We start from the raw sequence: 20214 nt of genomic DNA, 5'->3' as shown, positions 1-20214 counted from the left end.
TAATGTCCTAGAGGCACAGTGCTAAAAGAGATCTGCCCCAGGGCAAAACCACTGGGTTGATGATACCCTACCTGCACTTGAAATCTTCAACAGGGAGACTCTTCAGACAAGCCTTACCGTCACCACCCCTAGAAGGCTTCTCCTGGTGTCCAGCCTTGGTTTCTAGTGCACAGTCCAACCACCAGTGTCACTGCCATGCCCTGCTCCCAGAGAAAGGTTCACGGTGTTCACAGTGCCAGTTCTTGCCCAAAGCATGAGGTTGTCACTGAGACAGCCGGGAGTTAAATATCTGTGAGGCTAAGGAAGAACAGCATCTGGCTCAGGTCCTCCTGCTCAGAAACCCATCCCAGACTCAATTTGCACTACAACTGAGCCTGCAATGGCTGCCAGCATTGCTTAGCTCCAGGACAAAGAATGAGGCCTGCCAGCACTCAGGGCATCCAAGTGGATGTTCCTACCAGAGTGTTTAAGCTCTGGAAGAGGCGCATTGGTACGTTTAGGTTGACAGCAATTTGCAGAGTTGAATCCCAGTGTTGGGATTGTGGTTAAATGGGACTCATGGTAAGGGCTTGGATCTCTGTAACTACCTTGTGTTGTGCTGGTGTTCCTTTCCAAGCTCAGGCATTGCTAAGCACTGGAGAGTACTTCAGTTCAAAAGTATTTTGTGTTGGAGTAACTATTTGTCTGTCCAGCTGGAACTTTACTGTGTTGTTATAATAACACAGTATTGAAAAGAAAAAAAAAAAGCACTTAGAGATCCCCCAGATTGGAGATATTAGGGACTTTTTGATGCGGTTTGGACTCAAACAAATGAAAATGTTGAATCCCTTGCTCTGAGAATGTTGAGCCTAGTGCTTGGGTGCTGCATCACATCCTCTGCGCTGAGGGAGCGTGCCTGGGTGCATGGGAATCCAAGCCCACATGTAGCCTGGGATGGTAAGGACATAGAAATGTAGTAATCGAAGTGCAGGGCTTGTACATTAATGTGCACTTGGGAACATTTGAATGAATCCAGACAGATCCTCTGAGCTGGATCTAGAGGAATGCTGGCTGTGCCACATGGTTTCTTCTCTAACAGCAGTGACTTTGCTGTTGTTTGTTACGGATCAGTTTTGTATTTATTTGCAATGGACCTCCTTAATGCCTTGAAGATGTACAAAACTGCCACACTTCTAAACACATACGCAAAATGCTGTTGAACCACTCACTGGTATCAGCATGTCTGTTGTGCAGAAATTATTACCTGCCACCTACTTCTGCCACAGAGAAAGATTTCATTTCATTAGTCATAACAAGAGGGGAAAACTGTATTTTGGTTATGAAGACCATTCCCTTGGTGTTCTCTCCCACAAGCCTGTCTCTCAGGGGCTTAGTGTGATACTGTGAGCATCCTCTGCTGTTACCGGATTTGTGAGTGGAGTTTGTGGAGCTGATGGACTGACTAAACCAAGGCTGAACAATGGCAGTGAATGTCTCTTCTCTTTTTCTCTTTGGTGAATAGGATAAAGCTTGCAGATAAAAGCAGTACGGCAGCTGTGAAGGAATTAGGAAGACTTCTGTGTGGATTTTCAAGTGAGAGATGTTCTGAAGGTGTCTCTGTCACCCTGAGTTTAACACCTGAAGCTGAACCAGTTTCTTGTGTGGTGAAGAACCCACTGGGAGCCTTGGAGAACTTGATGCTGGATCCAAGGCTAGACTGCTTTCAGCAGAACATGCTTAGTCCCAAAATGATCATCAGTGACCCATCTGTGGATCTGAACGTTAAAGAAAACAGTAAAATCATCAGGAGACAGATAGGAGGTACTCAGAATGCACGGACACCTGGAAAAATTGGCCTGAGGAATAAGTCCTTCAGCATCAAGGACAAAATTTCAGAGTGGGAAGGAAAAAAGGAAATGCAGTCTGCTCCTCGTCGAGAGGAGGAGCAAGGAGCTAAAGAGGAGCACAAGATACCATGTGTAGTTGAGAAGACGAGCGGAGAAGCACTGACGTCTCGGAAGGTGGAGACCAAGAGACTTATGAACTGGGAGCTGGAGTGCAAAGGGGCAGGCAAAGAGAATGAGCGGAAAGCGGGAACTCCGAAAGGCACAGGGCAGGGAGCAGAGCGAAAAGGGGAAACAGAGAAGGATGAGGAAGTGAAGTCCAGCACTGGAAAATGCAAAGAAGTGAAAGGTGGGAAGTGGGAGGTCCAGAAGGAGAATCTTTCAGTGCTTAGTCAGGTCAAGAAGCTGGAGCGGGCTTTGAAGGATGGCTCAGCAGAGATGCAGCCACAGTTGCCTGGTACTTACTACTCCCCACAGTGCTTGCAGGAGAAGGCAGCACAAGGACACACTGCTCCAGAGGGCCATGAGAGCTTATGTGGGACTGAGCTCAACAAAAGGCTTCTTGGTTTGGACTCTGAAATGAGCGAGCCAATTTTTGGGACTCTAGAAGAGGTAAGAACTTCTCATGTGAAATCCAAGGACTGCACTACAGAAAACGTGTACACAGAGCCAGGGGTGCCAGAGAAGAAACCTTTCATCAACCCACTGCCAAAGCCCCGGCGGACTTTCAAACACGAGGGGGAAGAGGACTGGGTGCCAGCAGCTAGGAATAAAAGAAACTTGCCCCCTCTGCCATCCATTCCTCCCCCTCCTCTTCCCTCCTCTCCTCCTCCATCAGCCGTCAGCAGGAGGCTCTGGAGCGGGAAGCACAAGAACAATGCTGACCACAGGTAATTGGGCTGTGTTTCACAAAGGTGTTGGTCTTAATGGTGGAGTCCCCCACCCCTCCCATATCTCACTGGAAGAGCTGCATCTTCCTTGGTCACATGTAATCTCCAGTAAATGAAAGCCTTGCTGGACATAATCTACGTAAGTCATGTAAGGATGGAGCATAGCTTTGCCAAAAAGCTTGGGGATACTGGTGGATGGCGAGCTGGACATGAGCCAGCAACGTGCCCTCACAGCCCAAAAAACCAACCATATCCTGGGCTGCATCAAAAGCAGTGTGGCCAGCAAGGCGAGGGAGGTGATCCTGCCTCTCTACTCTTCACTGGTGAGATTGCTGTGTCTAGGTGTGGAGTCCTCAGTACAGGAGAGACATAGATCTGTTGCAGTGCATCCAGAGAAGGGCCACAAAAATGATCCATGGAATGGAACACCTCTCCCACGAGGACAGGCTGAGAGAGCTGGGGCTGTTCAGCTTGGAAATGAGAAGGCTCTGGGGTCACCAGATAGCGGCCTTACAGTATCTGAAGGGGAGCTACAGGAAAGAAGGGGACAGACTCTTTAGCAGGAGCTTTTGTGATAAGACAAGGAGAAATGGTCTCAAACTAAAAGGGGAGGTTTATATTGGATTTAAGGAAGAAGTTTTCTGCAATAAGGGTTGTGAGGCACTAGAACAGGTTGCCCAGAGAGGTGGTGGAGGCTCTGTCCTAGGAGACACTCAATGTCAGGCTGGAGGGGTGCTGATCACCCTGATCTAGCTGTGGTGTCCCTGTTCATTGCAGGGGAGTTGGACTAGATGGCCTTTAAAGGTCCCTTCCAACGCTAAGGATTCTATGATTCTATGGTATCTGTGAGAACTCTTGAGCAGTCAGCACAGCTCCATGGCGTAATTGTGAAGAGATCTGTCATGGTGGATTGGGCTTTAAGGTCGCTGCATTATGTTGTTTAGCCTTCAAGCCCAAGATTGAGGAGTTTGGGTTATGTTTGTCTGTTTTGTTTTGTTTTTAGAAAAAAATGTAATTACAAAATGAATACAGTTGATCTGGAAGCAGGTCTGGGTTGATAATCTCTAGGCTCTACCACAACATTTTCACTGTGAATAGTAAACTTGTTCTTCTAACTGAATCTACTGTGTATATATTTTCCTGGAGTGCTTTCTTGTCCTTTCTCTCTACCCTCATGATTGTAGTTTGTTTTTGAGGCAGCAAACATAGAACACACAGCTGCGTGAACTGCCACATCAAAATTCTGGTTCGGATGCCAGAGGGAAACTGAAACTCTCCAGGTTTGTCAGTGGGGGACTCATTGGTTTTTACCGTTTCTAGCACCCAGCACTTGAGTATTGCTGTCCTTTGCTGCTGAGAGACCTGATTTTGGGCACCCCTTACTACTTCTGAGGGTGGAAACTGTGCTGTAAACAGGCCCTGTCATGGCCTAAGGTTCTGTGCAGTGTTGTGGGTGAATTACAGAGTGCTGTGATTTGGCTGTATAAGATGCATCACTCTTCTCTTTGTTCTTTTCCCCTCCTATCAACGTGCAGGAAGTCGTACGAATTTGAAGACTTGCTGCAGTCATCATCAGAGAACGGAAGGGTGGATTGGTATGCGCAGACCAAGCTGGCCCTCACACGCACTTTATCGGAGGAGAACGTCTATGAAGACATACTGGGTAGGAGCTTTGTCCGGGGAGGGATTTGACTGCAAGCACTGAATAACGCAGAGGACTTGTGGTCAACAGCCCCGCGCTGGTGGTGCTGATTGAAGTTTGTTTGTTATCCACATGCTGAACAGATTTACGCAGATCATAGTTTACGCGATTTATTGGCATAGTAATAAGAAAAATGGACCAAATATTTCAAAATTCATCAGCTTCAAAGGTGAACCTGAGGCATGTGGGGACCAGCTTTTAGTGTTTACTGGCGTCTGTCCTCTGTCTTCCTTGCGTTGTGTGGACGAGTTCTCACAGCTCCAGTCTGTCCATCATTACGAGTTTGTCACTGATGAACATCTCACTCATCCAGTGGCAGATCACTGGACACAGAACACAGAATAGAAGCATTCCTCTTGAAAAAGCCTTCATAAGTTTTTGTAGCTGTAGGCTGGGTTGTGTAAGGCTCTTGGCTGAGTTTAGCAGGATAGGAAGAGAGTGGCTGCATCAGCTCTGACCGTGCAGCTGTTACCTACAGAGGTGGTCTGTGCTGTTCAGTGGGGGAGGCAGCTGCACTTTCTCAGGAGCAATCAGGGCATTATTATTTTGATATGAATAAAATCTCATCATATTTGATTAGAAGGATCTCTGAAAGGAATGCTATTCCTTTGGGTCCGGTTGCAGAAGGGGTGATGCTGAACTGATGAACTCTTTTGTAGAGCTAAGTAGCCATTTGTCTTTATCTTCCTTCTATTTGAGGGGCCAGAGATCCAGGGGATGTCTGAACAGCTGGTATTTTTTTCATGTGTGTGTTTTGGGGCATGGTGGGAGGTCTCAGAAGTCACTATGTAGCTGTCACCTTGTCAGCTGGAATAACAAGGATAGCATTACAGGGTGGCTGTGTACACGTATCCATCCAACCAAAAACAAGCACACCTGTGTGTCCCAAGCTTGCAGAGAACTTGAATACTGGGTTGAAATTCCTCTCCCCTCCACCTTTTAGTTGCAAAGATTAGAAGAAAACAAAGTTATGGATAATTGTCAGCTAATGGGGCATGTTTTGTTTTGTTTTGGTTTTGGTTGTATTATTGCTCCATGTTTAGGCTTTGCCCAAAGTCAGTGATCTTTAATTGGTTCCTGCAGTCCTGGTTGGTCTTCCCATGGGAACTTGGGAAAAGGCATGAATGCAGTAACTCTGAAAAAGCCAGTTTTGTTCTTCACAAGACCATGGGTGGGCATAGTCCACAGAATATAAACAACATGTGGAAACCACACCAATGGAGGGGTAATGGGGACTGCTGGTAGCCCAGAGAGGCAGTGGATGCCCCGTCGCTGGAAACACTCAAGGTCAGGTTAAATAGGGCTCTGAGCACTCTGGTCTAGCTGTAGGTATCCCTGTTCATTGCAGGGGATTTGAACTGGATGACCTTTAAAGATCCCTTCCAACTCAAATGATTCTGTGAGTCTATGATAACCGTGTGTGTCCACAGGGCATGCAAGCGCACATGCACACACCATAGACATGGGCATGACCCGGGGAGGGTTCAGCTGCTGGTGGGAGATCTGTTGCCCTTTCCAGAAAGTCACACAGATTCCTTTCATATACATCTTTTTACCGGTTTGCCATTGCTTATGTGGAATACTGGAAGTTGTCTTGGATAGATGGATGTCAAGGTTTATGTGTCAAAAAGAAGGAAAACTGGACATGCTGGCAAGCAGTTTGAGGATGGGATGGGCAACCAGAACACAACCTCATTCTTCTTTCTCCAGTCCACCCAGGATGCGACTGCTGAAAAACATCCTCAGCTGTGAAGTGTGCCATTAGAATTAGAGGGGGAACCACTTCCTGGGACTGGAGCATGTTTGCTGAAGAAATGTTAGCGCAGACTCACTTTGCCGGTGTCACAAGTTCACCTTCTCCTTCTTGGTGAATTCAAGTTCACCACTGCAGTGCTGAATATCCCTAAGCAACAGACAGAAATCAGTGTTGAAAAGCCTTGGGTTTCTGTCCTTGTTTGAGGACTTTAGTTGCCTCCCTTCCCAGTTGGCCAGTCAGCTTGGAGCACACCAAATAGACAGATCCTGGAGCCATCCACAGCTCTTGCTCCCAGACAGAGGCCTGCAGCATCTCTGGCCTCCAGTCTTAGCTCTCAGTCAAGCATTACATGCATGCAGCAGAAAGGCAGTTGCTTTGAGACCCAGCTGTCTGCTGGGGTGGTATAAAAAGGTGGTGATGAAGAGAGAAGTCTCATAACCAGTTGCCTGCCCTTGAAAGTGCTTGGGCTGAGACTTTGTCATTGTTTTTTAGAATGCTCTGTTGAAGATACCACAACTTGCTTTTTCCGAATGATGTACTTTTCTTTGAAGACAATTATGTTAGCGTTTTCCAGCATTGCTGAAGAATGAGGTGTAAGAAGTTCATTACATTTAATCTTGAGTATTTAAAACTCAGACTGGTCACATACCTCGAGAAAGGGACACCTCTGGGTGGTCATTCAAGCTTTGAGTTTTTGAGAGGCTCTCATATAAGAGTGGACCGAATCTTTCTTCAGAGATGTCCTTTTTTCCCCCTCCTTCTCTTTTTCTCTCTCTTTAGGGAGAGAACATCCAGTCTTTGGATGGCCTGGATTAGGTGAATCTTTTCCTCTTTCTAAAGTGGGGTTTGTGGGAACTGAGGTTCCATGAATGGTAGACGTGTTCAAAAGCCTATACTGTGTGCCAAACATCCATGCTGCGGGAGTCAGCCCAAGAACAGTGCTGGCTCCACTTAAATGGTGACGAGAGATCTCTAAATGTGGGGTTCAAATGGAAAGGAGACCCTTTTGCTAGACTTTGGCTCACAGTTTCATTCAGAAATAATTCTAAGCAGAAGACTGGAAGGACGGAAATACAATTATGGACCACTGCGAATGGGAAACTCACAACTCCTCGGAAGAGAAGGAAATGAACTTGAGGACTTGCTGCATCTTTTCCATCTGTAGTTTCTGTGTTATGTTCCTATGGCTGAATACATCAGTGTCAGGGTTTGGACACTGTCCAGTGAGCAGCTGGACTTCTGGGGCTATGGAGAGAATGAAGCAATGGCAGGAATGCTTGAGAACAGGTCTTTATGTCTGATGTGGGAGGTGGGAGAAGTCCAGCAGATCCCCAAACAGATTTTTATGGCAAACCTCAAGGATTTTCTGCACTTACAGTCTCTTGTTTGTGGCTTTTTACTGCAGATCCACCATCTAAGGAAAACCCTTATGAAGACATTGAGACCAACAGTCGCTGTTTGGGGAAGAAATGCGTCCTGACCTTCCCAGCATCCCCCACCTCTTCAGTACCTGGGACTCCCACAAAGGTACTTTGTTTCAGGTGGCCGCCTCTCCTGCTCCAGAGTTCTTTGCATGAAATCTTGGTCCTGTGTGGAACGGTGGAGTTGTGCCTCTGGTTTTTATGTTAGGATTCTTTGCCTTTTTGTCTTTACCACTGATCAGGGTATGATGTAATAGAAAAGGATGTGTTGCCCTTTAGCAAAGTAAAAACAACATTCCCTTACACAAATGTTTTCTTGGCTTTCTTTCTTTTTCACACCTGGGCTCCTTCCCCTGGCACTTTGCATCTGCCGTGCACTAAGGAGCAACTGGCTTGAAAAGGACTGAGTTATTTGGTGTTACGCTGGGATTTTATGCAGCTGCAAGCCAAGACTGATGTGGAATGGGATGGGAATAAATCCTCATCTCAATCCAGTTTAAATACAAATGTGTGTCCTCAGAAAAAAAAAATTCCGTGTTGCTGTCCTCTGAGCAATTTTTGCAACAACTGTATAGCTAGAAAAGAGCAGCTTTTGAATTTTAGCCAGCTCATGTATGCAAAGAGTACAGCAGTGACAGCTTGTGACTTCAGCCCCTCACCTCTGAGAACCTGCCTCCAGATTCTTAATGAATTCCGAGTAAGCTGAGATCTCCTTCTACTTTCCCCAGGACAGATGAGTTTAGGGGCAACAGATACAAAATGGGAATCCAGAAATGCACCTGTTTGTGACATGAGGTTGTTTGGATTTGGGAATTATCTCTGAATCCATAGTAAAATCCCAGTACGTTTTCTAGTGAGTGATCTGCCTCATTGGTAGAAGGGCTACATTGGCAGGGATGGGAGTGAAAACGAGCTGCTGTGTCTTTGCCTCATACCTGTACTGGGACAAAAGTTCAGTACTAAATTTGTTCCAGATACTAAACAATGGGAGAAGAATTTAGTGCAGGAAAGCTCCACCCTCCCTCCTTCATAGAGGGTATTTTAGTGCGTGGGTAATCAAGCCCTCCAGTTGTCTTGGCTCAGTATTTGTGGGCAGACCTCTCCCTTGGGATGCCTCTTCTGTACTCTGCTTGATGGGACAGGTTGCTGGTAACCAGTGCAATGCCAGACTTGAGCCTAGGGAGCCCATCCTAAAGGGATGTCCCTGCTAGCAGCACAGCTTACAGACGTGGTGTCACTTTCCTCCTTGGCAGTGAAACCAAAAGAAGAGGTAAAACATTATTCTGCACATCGTGCTCAGAGCTCATCAAGGCCAATCCTGAGCTGGTTTGAGTGCTTCCTGTCCTCTATTTAGATTGTCCAAGTCTGGAACAGAAGAGGCAGTGTGATGGCAGAAATCATGTTGGCAACAACTGGGTTCAGTGCAGGTAGTAGGGATCTAACTCTTCAGTCCTGACTGAAGGGTTTTCCCATGCTCTCCAAGTTGCAGCTATTATTAGAGCTGTTAGCCAACATTTTGAGAAGTCTGACATGCAGCTTTTCTCGACGTGTTCCTCTTTTCCAACCAGCTTAACCAGCAACTGAATTTTTCCTCAATAACTCACTGCTTCCAAATGAAAATTGTCCTGCAGTTCTGAATCCACTGTCGTTGTTACTAGTTAGGTCTAGAGCAGCATGAGTCTGTACATGAGGGCTGGAATGAAGTTGTTTTCTGTCAGACAGCTTTGCAGTTGCTTGTGTACCTATTTCCCACCCATACTGTGTAAGTGTTGCTGCAGTGTTACTCAGGAATGTCTTTCACCCTAAATATGGTTCCCAGCAGGACAGTTACTGAAGAGCTGAATGGAAGTAATTATGTTGCACTATGATGCTTTGACATCCCAAAGCTGTGATTTGCATCAGTCAGAGCAAAAGTATTGCAGCTCTCTTGGCAGCAATCTGGCTTGCAACTGCAGTATGAATCACACTGGAGAGCATGCCCAGGATGGAGTCCGGACAGATTTCAGTAGTGGTTTATATCACTAGTGCAGGATGAGATTGCTCAGTGCAAAGATTCTTCCTAGAGTCATTTTAATGTGTGACTTCTCTCTGGGTGGTATGCCTTTTTGTGAGTCTTCTGCAAACCATTCAGAGACACCTGAGCTAGCCTGAATGAATGTGTCAGTCTGGCCAGTAAGTCTGCTGAGTGTGTCTGTTGAAGTAGACAGACCATTATGCTACCTCAGATAGTGCTGAGTGACTTCATCAGGATTAGCTTAGATACCTCTCACCTTCACTTCCCAGTGCCATGTAAAGATACCCTTTGATATATACAGTGTCTGGAAAAAGCATGACTTAAACTTACCATAACCACTGGGAAATTCTGTAGAAGACAAAAAAAAAGTTCTTACTGAGCATTCTTCCTGGTGAGAAGTAGTTTGTCCTCCTTTATCTGGAGCTGAGCTTTCTGCTTTTCTGCTGCTGTTTTTGGCCAGGGACTTCAGTAACTTTAGTCTGGTAGTGAAGTATCTACTGTTATGCTCCCACCAAACTTGCTACTGGGGCTAGGGGGAAACCAGTCTCCCTAGTTGTCCATCAGGACTTTTCTTGCATCGTCCTCTGAAATATTTAATTCTCACTCCTGATAGAGACAGAATATTCAGCCGCACTGGCCATGGTTTTCATCTGGCCTCACTGCTTCTCTGTTCCTCCTGACCATCTGCTCCTTAGCCCACGTGCTTGTGGCTTTCTGGTTGGTTACCAGCCTCTGGATTGCACACTAAAGTAAGGCTTCTTTACCAGCCCCTGGGATTTTGTTATGTTCTGGAATGAACATGGGATGGTTAAATTGCTGTCAAGATAGTCGTGGCCTGGCCTGGCAGCTGGACAGTTTCCTTGTGTGTGCAGGAATCTCTGAGCGTTCTCAGAAATTAGGCTATTTTGCCAACTGAGTGGTGTGGACTCCCCACTGGATTTACTACTGTGACAGCGTTAGTGATAAAGCAAAGGTACATGACGTGCTGTGTTCATTCGTTCCTTCTCCTCCATTTCCAGTTGCTTTCCAAGCCCACTTTTTTCCGACAAAACTCAGAGCGGCGGAGTTTCAAACTGCCAGACATACGGAAACTGAGCCGTGATGGAACTGGGTCACCATCCAAAATCAGCCCTCCCTCAACCCCCAGCAGTCCAGATGACACCTTCTTCTCCTTGGGAGACCCTCAGAACGGCAAGAGGAGAAGGAAGATTCCCAAGGTAAATTTTGGCCTTTCTCTGTGTTGCTAGCTTCTTCCAGGCTGGAATGCAAGTATGAAAAAGTTTTCTTCAGTTTCCAGTGTGGTGTCCCTGCAGTACAGCCACTGTCGTTGCAGTTGACTTGACTTGTGTTTAACTCCCTTTCTGCCTGAAGGGGAAGGCGGGCTAACATCTCTGTAAGTTTTGAAGAATATATTTTTTTCATCTCATCCTATCATGAGATATGTGAAAATCTGGAATTCGATTGTAGTGAAGGGCATTTTCTGGAATGACATCTCCTAGTTTGTCTTTGGGTACGGCATGACTCTGTTTCAATTTAATTTTGTTTCAGAACTAGCAGGAAATGTATTCAATCCAAATGAGGCTTGGCAGCAGGCTATCTTTTGAATATTCCAAAAGCACAGTTATAAAAACAAAGTTGCTTGTCCTAGTTTTTGTAGGACAAGCAGAGACTACCAGGGCCTGCGTGTGGTGATTTTTTTCTGAACCCGTAGTTTTCATTTGGGGAAAAAGGGATATGTTTGTTTATCCTTTTTGTTTCCTGGTTGGCAGGTCTATCCATACTTGCATATATGATTTTTGAGTGCCCTCTTGGTATATCTCAGGTCTTCAGGAATGAGCCAAAGATTTTCTCATTATTCCTACACTCTGTGCCTGTGCTTGAGCTCTGTCAGTGGGTTTGCACAGACATTTGCGTTTGAGTGGATGAACGAGATTCCCACTGTCCCTACCTACTCTCCAGCGAAACCACAGCCAAGGGAACAGGCTTGGCAGAATCAGCAGGGAAAGAAGACCCTGTTGAGCTTGACTCTAGTCTGGCGCTGTGAAGAGACATGAGAGGTGTAGAAGTGGTTGGCAACCCTGCACACAGCAGGGGGGTTGAAACTAGATGATCATTATGGTCCTTTTCAACCCAGGCCGTTCTATGATTTATGTCAACTGAAGGGAAAATTACGTTATGTATTTACTGGGCAGTGCCCCTGAGCAGTCTTGGAGAGCAAGTTCAGAAATGAGATTTACTGTGTCAGTGGCAAGACTGGCCTGAGGCTGGAGCTGGGCAGCTAGTTGCAGCAACAGTTCTACATCAGAACATCCTGCCTTGTGTTTAAAAATTTGGATTGATCACTTGACCAGGTGTGTGTGGATCAGCAGATACCTTTTTAACGCAGAGCATGAAGATGTTTGCTCTCATCCTCCAGCTAGTTTTCTGCTTTCAAACCTGCAGAACAAGGCAAGTCCCCAGGGGGCCCTCTGGTGCTCCCTGTAGCATGGACCCACGATAAGGAGAGGCCCAGGTGGGTTCCAGCAAGCCCGTACAGCCACAGAGTGTGGAAGCATATTAAGGCCTGGCCTTTCATCGGGGCTTGGTGCCTTGGCCTCCTGCCACGTCAGCACAATTGTTCTTGTGTTGCTTCTGTACCAGACAGAGCATGGTTTCTCTGTAAGTTACCTTGCAAGGTAGATACTGGTAACTATTGATTCTGATCCATCAAATGAAGCGTTGCAATACTGCCATGACTGGGAAGTATAACAGTTTTCTTGAAATTCTAACAGTCTTTCTTGCCCGGGGAGGAAAATAACCTTTTTTTTTGTTTGTTTGTGTGTTTGATGAGCAGCTTGTGTTGAAAATCAATGCCATTTATGAGGCACGGAGGGGAAAGAAACGTGTCAAGAGACTGTCACAGTCTACAGAAAGCAATTCGGGGAAAGGTAAAGGAACTTCAAATCTTTGCACATCTGTGACTTTACGAGGACTTGCTGTTGAGTTTAGGCTGACTTGATGACTCATTATGTTTTTTTAATTCGTCTTCCAGTCCAGCCTGGCACTGTGTTGGAGCCCCTTCTTTTGGAAAGATAAAGATTGTTCTGCTGCCCAGGGGCCTTTCAGGACAAGGCACTTTTTTGTTTTCTTTAGCTCCATTTTCTTTTCATGGCTTAACATGATAGCCTCCTAGGTCACACCAAAAATGTTTCCCCTTTTTGATGTTTATTTCTGAAACTGGCTATAAGCTTTGGAGAGGAATGTTCTGTCCAAAGAGTCTTGATTTGTTGAGATCAAAATATTTTGTGGGAATGTGTCACTTTAATGAACTGTCCAGTAGAAGATAGTGGATTTTGAAACAGTTCTGCGTTCTTCAACATCTCAATAAATAAATAGCCTCAGTTGGGAAACAGGGTTTCTAGACTCTTGACCATGGAACCATCTCCATCATCTCAAGACTGAGATTTTCAGCCTCTCACTGTCAATCAACAGCTCACCAGAAGTGTTCAGGTGCTTCAAAGCAGTTATTTTTAAACATTTAATCTCTGCAAAACTTTAAATTACATCTTTCCAACGCCGTATTTTTTTTCTAAAACACCCTAATTTCCAGTGAAAGGTGGCCTGCAGCTCTGTTTCTTTCCCACAATTACTTGTAACTGCTTATCCTGTCCTATTTATAAACTAGGTGGGTGGGTGTGTTTATGTGAACCTTCAGGGAAAGCATTCCAGACTGGTCTCTCCATTTTTTGTACTCCTCTCTGAAACATCAACACAAACAGGCTGTTGGACTATATAGACCTTGAGTCTCATTCATTCCAGCAGTTGTTGGGTTTTTTGTTTGTTTCTACCCCTTGTCCCACATGCTACTGTGTATTAATTGCCCTTGTGTCATGCTTGTACAAACACGGATGGAAGACAGCTCTGGCATTTTGTTCTTTATGCAACTCTAATGGATGTGCAAAATTGATTTTGTTGCATTTTTTTTTGTTTCCCGAATGAATGGGAAAATACTGAGGTCAGTAAGTTAAACGTGAGCATGCACGTCCCTGAAAAGTTAGAGGCCCTTGAGATTTGTACTGTCTTCCCCCTGAAGTTGTTAGGTCTGGCTTTCTCATGTCAGTGATAGGAAATGCACTGTTATAAATAGGCTTCACTTACTTTATCTTCCCCTTTCTTATTTTCTAGTTACAGATGAAAATAGTGAATCAGACAGTGATACTGAAGAGAAGCTGAAAGGTAAGGCAAATGTGTGAAGAGAACAAATGGCTCCTGATAAGCCCTCCTCTGAGTTCCTGGGTCAAGATCTTTCCTCTGTGTTCTGGCTTTGGAGAAAGAGCTTCTTTCCACTCAGAACACAGTGAGAGAACAAAGATCTCAAAACTGCAGGAGAAAACCCAGGGATAGAAGGCTATAGGAGTCCAGAACAAACATCTGTTCCAATTCGCATCAAAGCTCTTTGCACTGTCATAGGAGATGGTTTATATGCTGTGGAAATAAAATGAGGTTTTTCTAAGTGCACAGTCACAAATGTGCGAACAAGCTGGCAGAGGCAGTATGGCAGTGGGACAGGATGTTCAGTAACTCCACTACAAATTGATTAAGGGAGAAAGCCCACTAGCCAGACTGGCTAGCGAAGAAAGTGGAATTGCACTATGTGATTTATTGCTTTAACTAAACTCTTCTGCATTGGCTAAATGGGGTTTAAGTACTGCATTCCTTGTTTCGCTCCAGTAGAGCTTGTATATGGTATACTGGTCTCCATAATGCTTTTGAATCTTCTTGTAATGTAATCAGCCTTGTGACGTGCTGGTCGCATTACATTCTCTTGGGAATTTATAAAGTGAATTAAAAATCTTGATGGAATTGGAATGCAGAATTGAATCTCATTCAGGATCCAAAGTTTCCTGATTGTCATGCACGCCTCATTGGGGTAGCAGGTCAGTTCTTAAGCAGAAAAGAGGGATAAACAGCAGTTCTCACTCTGTGTCAGCCGTAACATCTTGTGCTTAGGAGTGCTCATCCTTTCCCTCTTTTGAGTTTTTTAGAACAGAAATCTCATTCTGAGTGCGTTGCGCTTGGCTGTGATCAGCACTTCTTGCTTTTCAATTTTGTAGGCTGTGCTTAACAGACCAAACACACCAGCCAGTTACCACTGCTTAGTAAGTCCCTGAATGTCAGCTGAGACCCAGTAAATCATCAGGCAGCAGTTGTGAGACTGCACGTCAGAGCCATAAGTACTGACCCTTGGGAAGGAAAAACATTTAAAGACAAGCTCTGCCATGATGACAGCAGTACAATCCTGGTATCTTTAGTAGGTTGCACAGAGTATAAACAACGCAGAGCCTGAGTGAGCTTTTCAGAAGCACTCAGCATTGCTGTGGCAGTGCTCCTTTTGAAGTCCCTGGTAAAACAGAGACCACTTCTGAAAGCTTTTGAAGAATTACAGCCTTAAAGCAAATAGCGTAATAGCTGATGAGAGAAAGGAGTCCGAGCCATCTTTCCAGGGCTATAACTGTCCAGGGACTGTGTCGCTCTCTGATTTAAGAGGCACCTCAAGATTGCTTTGAGTTGTATTGTCTGGAATAGTCCATGAGCGGCACAGCTTTACCAGACAAAAGGTCAAGAGTCTGCACTGAATATATACCATCTCCCAGAAAGTTCTGTCTCCCAAGCAGATGTCTTGTGTATTTGGAGTTTCTGTAATATCCCTGTGGTTGCTGTTTCTGTAAAAAATGTTGCTTTACCACCCACATTAGCGAAAAGCACATTTGTGAGAGTGTGCTGGAGCCTCTGTTTGTAGTTAATTCTTTCTTCCTTTTGTAGTAGGGCTAAGGGAGACTCATGGAGATTTAGTTTGGATGCAACTGTAAAATGAAGCAGGGGGATGGTCTTAGGGAATCTCATCTGGTCTCTTCTCAGCAGGCAGCTTTTCATTACTTTCTATGCTGGAATGTTTATTGTCCCGCAGCTCAGATATGTTGCAGTTACAGCTTGCTTGGCTGTTTCTCTTGTTTCCCCATTGTCTTGGGAGAACTTGTAGAAATGTGGTCCTGAGAGATTAGACAGAGATGAGCCAGCCCTTTTCATTTGCACTTCTCTTGTTTTTGCTGTTGGCCTAGCCCACGTTACCAAACGTGAGAGTCCCCAGCATTGCCGAGCCAGGGGAGCCTTAGCCTGACCCAAGCAGTGGTCTTGCAGCACTGTGGAGATCGCTGCCCACTGATTTCTGAGCAAAGGTGATCAGCCACCTGACTGTGCTGCCTTCAGGCAATGCATACATGAGTGTGAGGAGGAATGCCCAGATGTTATCTGCTACACCGTGTCCTACGTAGATCTCAGTTTGGGTTGTCTTCAGCTGTAAAACCCATCTACGAAATACGTCTGCTGCCAAAGCTCTTCAGTGTGATGGTACTGACAAGATTATATCCCATCTCTGCCATTATTCATAGGGCATCTTCCACAAGGTTCCCTCCTCTTGCTCAGCCACGGACAGGATAAAGGCAGTGAATTGGTTATGAGTTTAAGCCTCTGCAAAGCACCATTGGTGATGATCTCTACTCTTTCCTGTTGTAGCTCACAGCCAGCGCCTGGTCCACGTGAAATCTCGCCTGAAGCAAACGCCACGGTATCAAACCTTGGAACGGGACTTGATTGAGTATCAAGAGAGGCAGCTGTTTGAGTACTTCGTCGTGGTGTCGCTGCACAAGAAGCAGGCTGGAGCTGCCTACATCCCTGAGGTTACCCAGCAGTTCCCACTCAAGGTGTGGTGCCTGTCAGGAAGCTCTGGGTAACGTGTCTCAGAGTGCATGGTGCACCACACAGCTGGAGAACCCACAGCATCTCTGTTGGCCACATGTTGTATCAGTAACCCCTCTGCTGTGGCATTGTTCAATAACATGGAAGGTAGAGGGGCTGCAGTAACCTCTTGAGAATTGCCATGACATTCCTCACTGTTGAAAGAGCAGCTGAGTCAGATCTTTTGCTGCTTTTGGCTACGACTTTTGTATAGCTATTACTTTCTTCTACTACTTCTTTAAGGAAGTACAACACTTGGGAGAAGATCTGTTCTTAAAGGGAAGGCACGTCTTTCGCCAATAGTCTAGCTGAAAATATGGAATGAGAAATAAGAGAAACAGAGAGCCAATGTGACAGCATGTTTTTAAACATGATGTACCCAGAGTTCCCCTAGACTTCAGTTCTCTGGTCCCTTGCTGGAACACGTGTCCCATATTGGAGTCAGGTTGAGCAGAGGCAGGTGCTGCAGACACAGGACTTGGTGGAATTGGGAGTACAGAGTTACTTTAAGATATCTAAAGATTAGGTGAGCCAGAATCACAGAAATTTTAATATCTTCCAGGCAGAAGCTTAGCCTCTGTCAGCACCTCTTCATTTGTCACAGGAAAAATATTTGAAGTCATTCCGTCCCCACATGACTAATTGGAAACATTCCCTCTCTCTGTTCTCGACTAGCTTGAGCGCTCGTTCAAATTCATGCGTGAGGCAGAAGATCAGTTGAAAGCTATCCCCCAGTTTTGCTTTCCTGATGCAAAGGACTGGGCCCCCATCCATCAGTTTGCCAGGTAAAAGTACTGTACTTTGTATCCTGATTCATGAGAAATGGATTTATGTATCGAGCTAATTAAATGTGAGAGCCATTGTGGTAGAAAGTTTGGCAGAGCCCTGAGAGGGTGTACTGGAAATGCAAAAATGTGTCCCGAATGAGTTCATCTCTGACATAGAAACTTTCTGTGTGGGTGACGAGTACCTTCTTATTCTGGTTTCTCTCTTTTTGCAGTGAGACATTCTCATTTGTCCTGACCGGGGAAGATGGAAGCAGGCGTTTTGGATACTGTAGGAGGCTGCTGGTAATTATCTCTTCTTTTTCTTCTAGCAGAACAGATGCAACCTTCTTTGGAGCTGATGTTACTGTCACCCATTGTGGAAAGCAGAAAGCTGCTTTGTTCTCTTCTGCTGTGCTCAGTGCCAAGGTCCTTCTCTAAATGCCATCCTCCATTCTAGACATAGTACTTTTGCCTTTTCCTTCCACCAGCGCTTAACATTATGATCACGGACTGTTTTTTTACCACTGAACTGAGGACAGAGTTTCTGTCCCTTAGGTTTAGATAGCTAGTAAACAGTTGTCTAAAATAGTACTGGTCCTGCAGGCTCAGAGTTGCCCCTGTAGAGCAGCTTACCCTGCCTTGGTCACTTAGGAAGGTTTAGATCATACCATGGATGTGCCCATTTCTCCCCTGTTTTATAGAGTACCGGTGTTTAGAGCCAGACTTAAGATATTGTCATCAGCAGCACGCTGTCAAACACGTGCTGGTTTCTGAGCCAGTCAGTGAGCTGCAGAACTAAGAGACCAAGCGCTCTGTCTCTGCAGTAGTTACAACTCTGATGTTTTCTTGGTGTTTTTTGTGTCTGTATATTTGCGTTTGTCTTGAAAGCCCAGTGGGAAAGGGAAGCGCCTCCCAGAGGTTTACTGCATCGTGAGTCGCCTTGGATGCTTCAATCTCTTTTCTAAGGTGAGCGGGGAATTTGTGCAGTAGGCCAAGAGGGACCCAAAAATGAAGCCCATGCCAGAAGAATGGGAATCAGGGAAGCTGATGCCTGGAGAAACACCAAAAATGGTGTTGGCAAGGCAACTGCATGCTAATTTCAGAACCTGTTATATACAGTTAAAATTCAATACAGTTAAGAGGAAAAATAGTTTGTCAGCTGTTGCCTTGTTTGTTCAGCAGAACTACCAGAACATGAGCACTTACTTAGAGATTAAAAAGTGGAGTCCTGACTCTGAAGGTCATGGGGAGTCTGGGAGTTGTAAGCCTTCCACTGACCTTGCTGGAGCTGGATTTCTCTTACCGAGGAAGACAAAAGGCTTTCAATCCCATGTTACCTTCTTCCTTATGAGTTGAGGCTCTGTGTCAGTGCTGGGTTAAGAATAGAATGCGGATGCTGCAGCAGTCAATTCCTGCTGTGACCATCTTCCTATTTTACATGGGTTTTTTTGTGGTTTCTTGGTTTGATTCCAGATCTTGGATGAGGTAGAGAAGAGACGAGGCATTTCCCCAGCCCTGGTGCAGCCTCTCATGAGGAGTGTCATGGAGGCACCTTTCCCAGCTTTGGGCCGGACAATTACAGTCAAGAACTTCTTGCCAGGCTCAGGAACGGAGGTAAAAACACCAGTCTAGAGGGAAGGAGAGTTAGGCCAGCAAATGGTTGAAAGTTGGGACTGTGACATGGTATCAGGCATGAATGATGGATTGTCTGGCAGCTGTGTGGGAGGAAGCTAAGGAGTAAGATAGGGAACCAGAAAGGATGGCATGGAGAGTTTTCCGGTGGCTTCAGAATCGACAAGGAAATCATGCAGTAAAACTGAAGGTGTGGATACATCAGCCGTGTGGTAAAATGAAGTAATTCATTGGCCCTGCAGCCAAGTGGCACAGACTGGCAGACTCCATGCTACATGGTGCATACATTTGGGTCTGCTAAAGGCCCCCTCCATGCTTAATTTCTTGATCAGTAGCATGTGCTCCAGCATCCTTGGCAGTCCTGTCCATGGCAGGGAGGGTGGAACTAGACGGTCTTTAAGGTCCCTTCCAGCCTAAGCCATTCTGTGATCCTTAATGCAGAATCACTGTTTGTGTGGGACAGAACAGGATGTTCCAGTAAAAAATATGTGAAATTACACAAGGGCAATGCTACAGCCTTTGAAAACAGCATTTTCACAGCATGGAAGTGAGGGTACATTTGGCATCTCCCACAACGTGGTGTGAGAGCAGAAGGAAGGGTTTTAAGAGTATAGAGATCTGGGGGATTGCATTGAAGGACTGTGGACAGATGAAGGTACCTAAACTGAATGTGATCTTGGCCATGCTTTCTGTTTGGTCCTAAACATGAGCGGGGGGAAAGGGAGCTAGTTGATGGAGGTCGTGTCTAAGGGGAAACATGCCAAGTACAGTCAGCAGTCTCCTTAAGCAAACAAAAATAGCTAGCCCTAGTTTATCTAGCAATATAGGTATACTTGTTGCTAAAATCTAATTTAAAGAATAGTAAACCACACAAGGTCTAAACTAGAAATAAAGGCTAAAATGAATTACAGCCAGTAGAGGACATAAACGAAACTACAGGTGTCTGCTGGAAATTAGTGAAACTTGCTTCCTCACACTTCCTCTTCTCTGTACATGAAGCAGTTTCCATGCTTGTGCCATCTATCCTGCCAGTGTGTAAGTGCCAATGCACAGGGAAACTATTGCAAAGCAGGATGCGTGCAGGCTGTGCTCTGCATTGCCCTTCTTTCTCAGCAGGGATACTGTGCTGTATGCATGCAACTCCACTCTGTGGGCGGCTGTTTTCTGCAGACGTGCAGAATTTAGTTGTCTTTAGGACCCCTGCTCACTGAAATGGGAAACTGGCCAGCTGGGAATTCAGAAGTTATTGCAAACGGAGGGAACCAAGTGGGAGCATGACTACTAGGAATCTAACTTCCTTTGAAACACAGGCAAATAAGAGAGGATCTGTGAATACACTGGAAGGATGAGACAGAAATGGAGGAATACTGAACGCTGACACTGGATTCATTTCTTTTTCTTAATGTTAGAAAGACTTTAATGTATGGCAAGTGAG

General features: G+C 45.5%; 1 protein-coding gene across 6 annotated transcripts in view; it reads left to right on the top strand.

Moving 5' to 3' along the window:
* DENND2A (DENN domain containing 2A) overlaps window positions 1-20214 on the top strand; it is a 58042-nt gene that overhangs the window by 20352 nt on the left and 17476 nt on the right. For all 6 annotated transcript variants that reach the window (XM_021388189.1, XM_021388177.1, XM_021388194.1 and 3 more), the window contains 11 exons: window positions 1502-2713; window positions 4249-4376; window positions 7577-7698; window positions 10626-10823; window positions 12440-12533; window positions 13771-13821; window positions 16159-16346; window positions 17056-17165; window positions 17381-17450; window positions 18036-18113; window positions 18621-18761. In XM_021388189.1, the coding sequence (XP_021243864.1) occupies window positions 1502-2713; window positions 4249-4376; window positions 7577-7698; window positions 10626-10823; window positions 12440-12533; window positions 13771-13821; window positions 16159-16346; window positions 17056-17165; window positions 17381-17450; window positions 18036-18113; window positions 18621-18761 (2392 nt within the window). The remainder of the gene's footprint in view (window positions 1-1501; window positions 2714-4248; window positions 4377-7576; window positions 7699-10625; window positions 10824-12439; window positions 12534-13770; window positions 13822-16158; window positions 16347-17055; window positions 17166-17380; window positions 17451-18035; window positions 18114-18620; window positions 18762-20214) is intronic.

Source organism: Numida meleagris, chromosome 1 (genome assembly GCF_002078875.1).
Source record: "Numida meleagris isolate 19003 breed g44 Domestic line chromosome 1, NumMel1.0, whole genome shotgun sequence".
NCBI classification, from domain to species: Eukaryota; Metazoa; Chordata; class Aves; order Galliformes; family Numididae; genus Numida; species Numida meleagris.
Note: the sequence above shows the minus strand (reverse complement) of the source record. Positions and strands in the feature narration are given on the sequence as shown.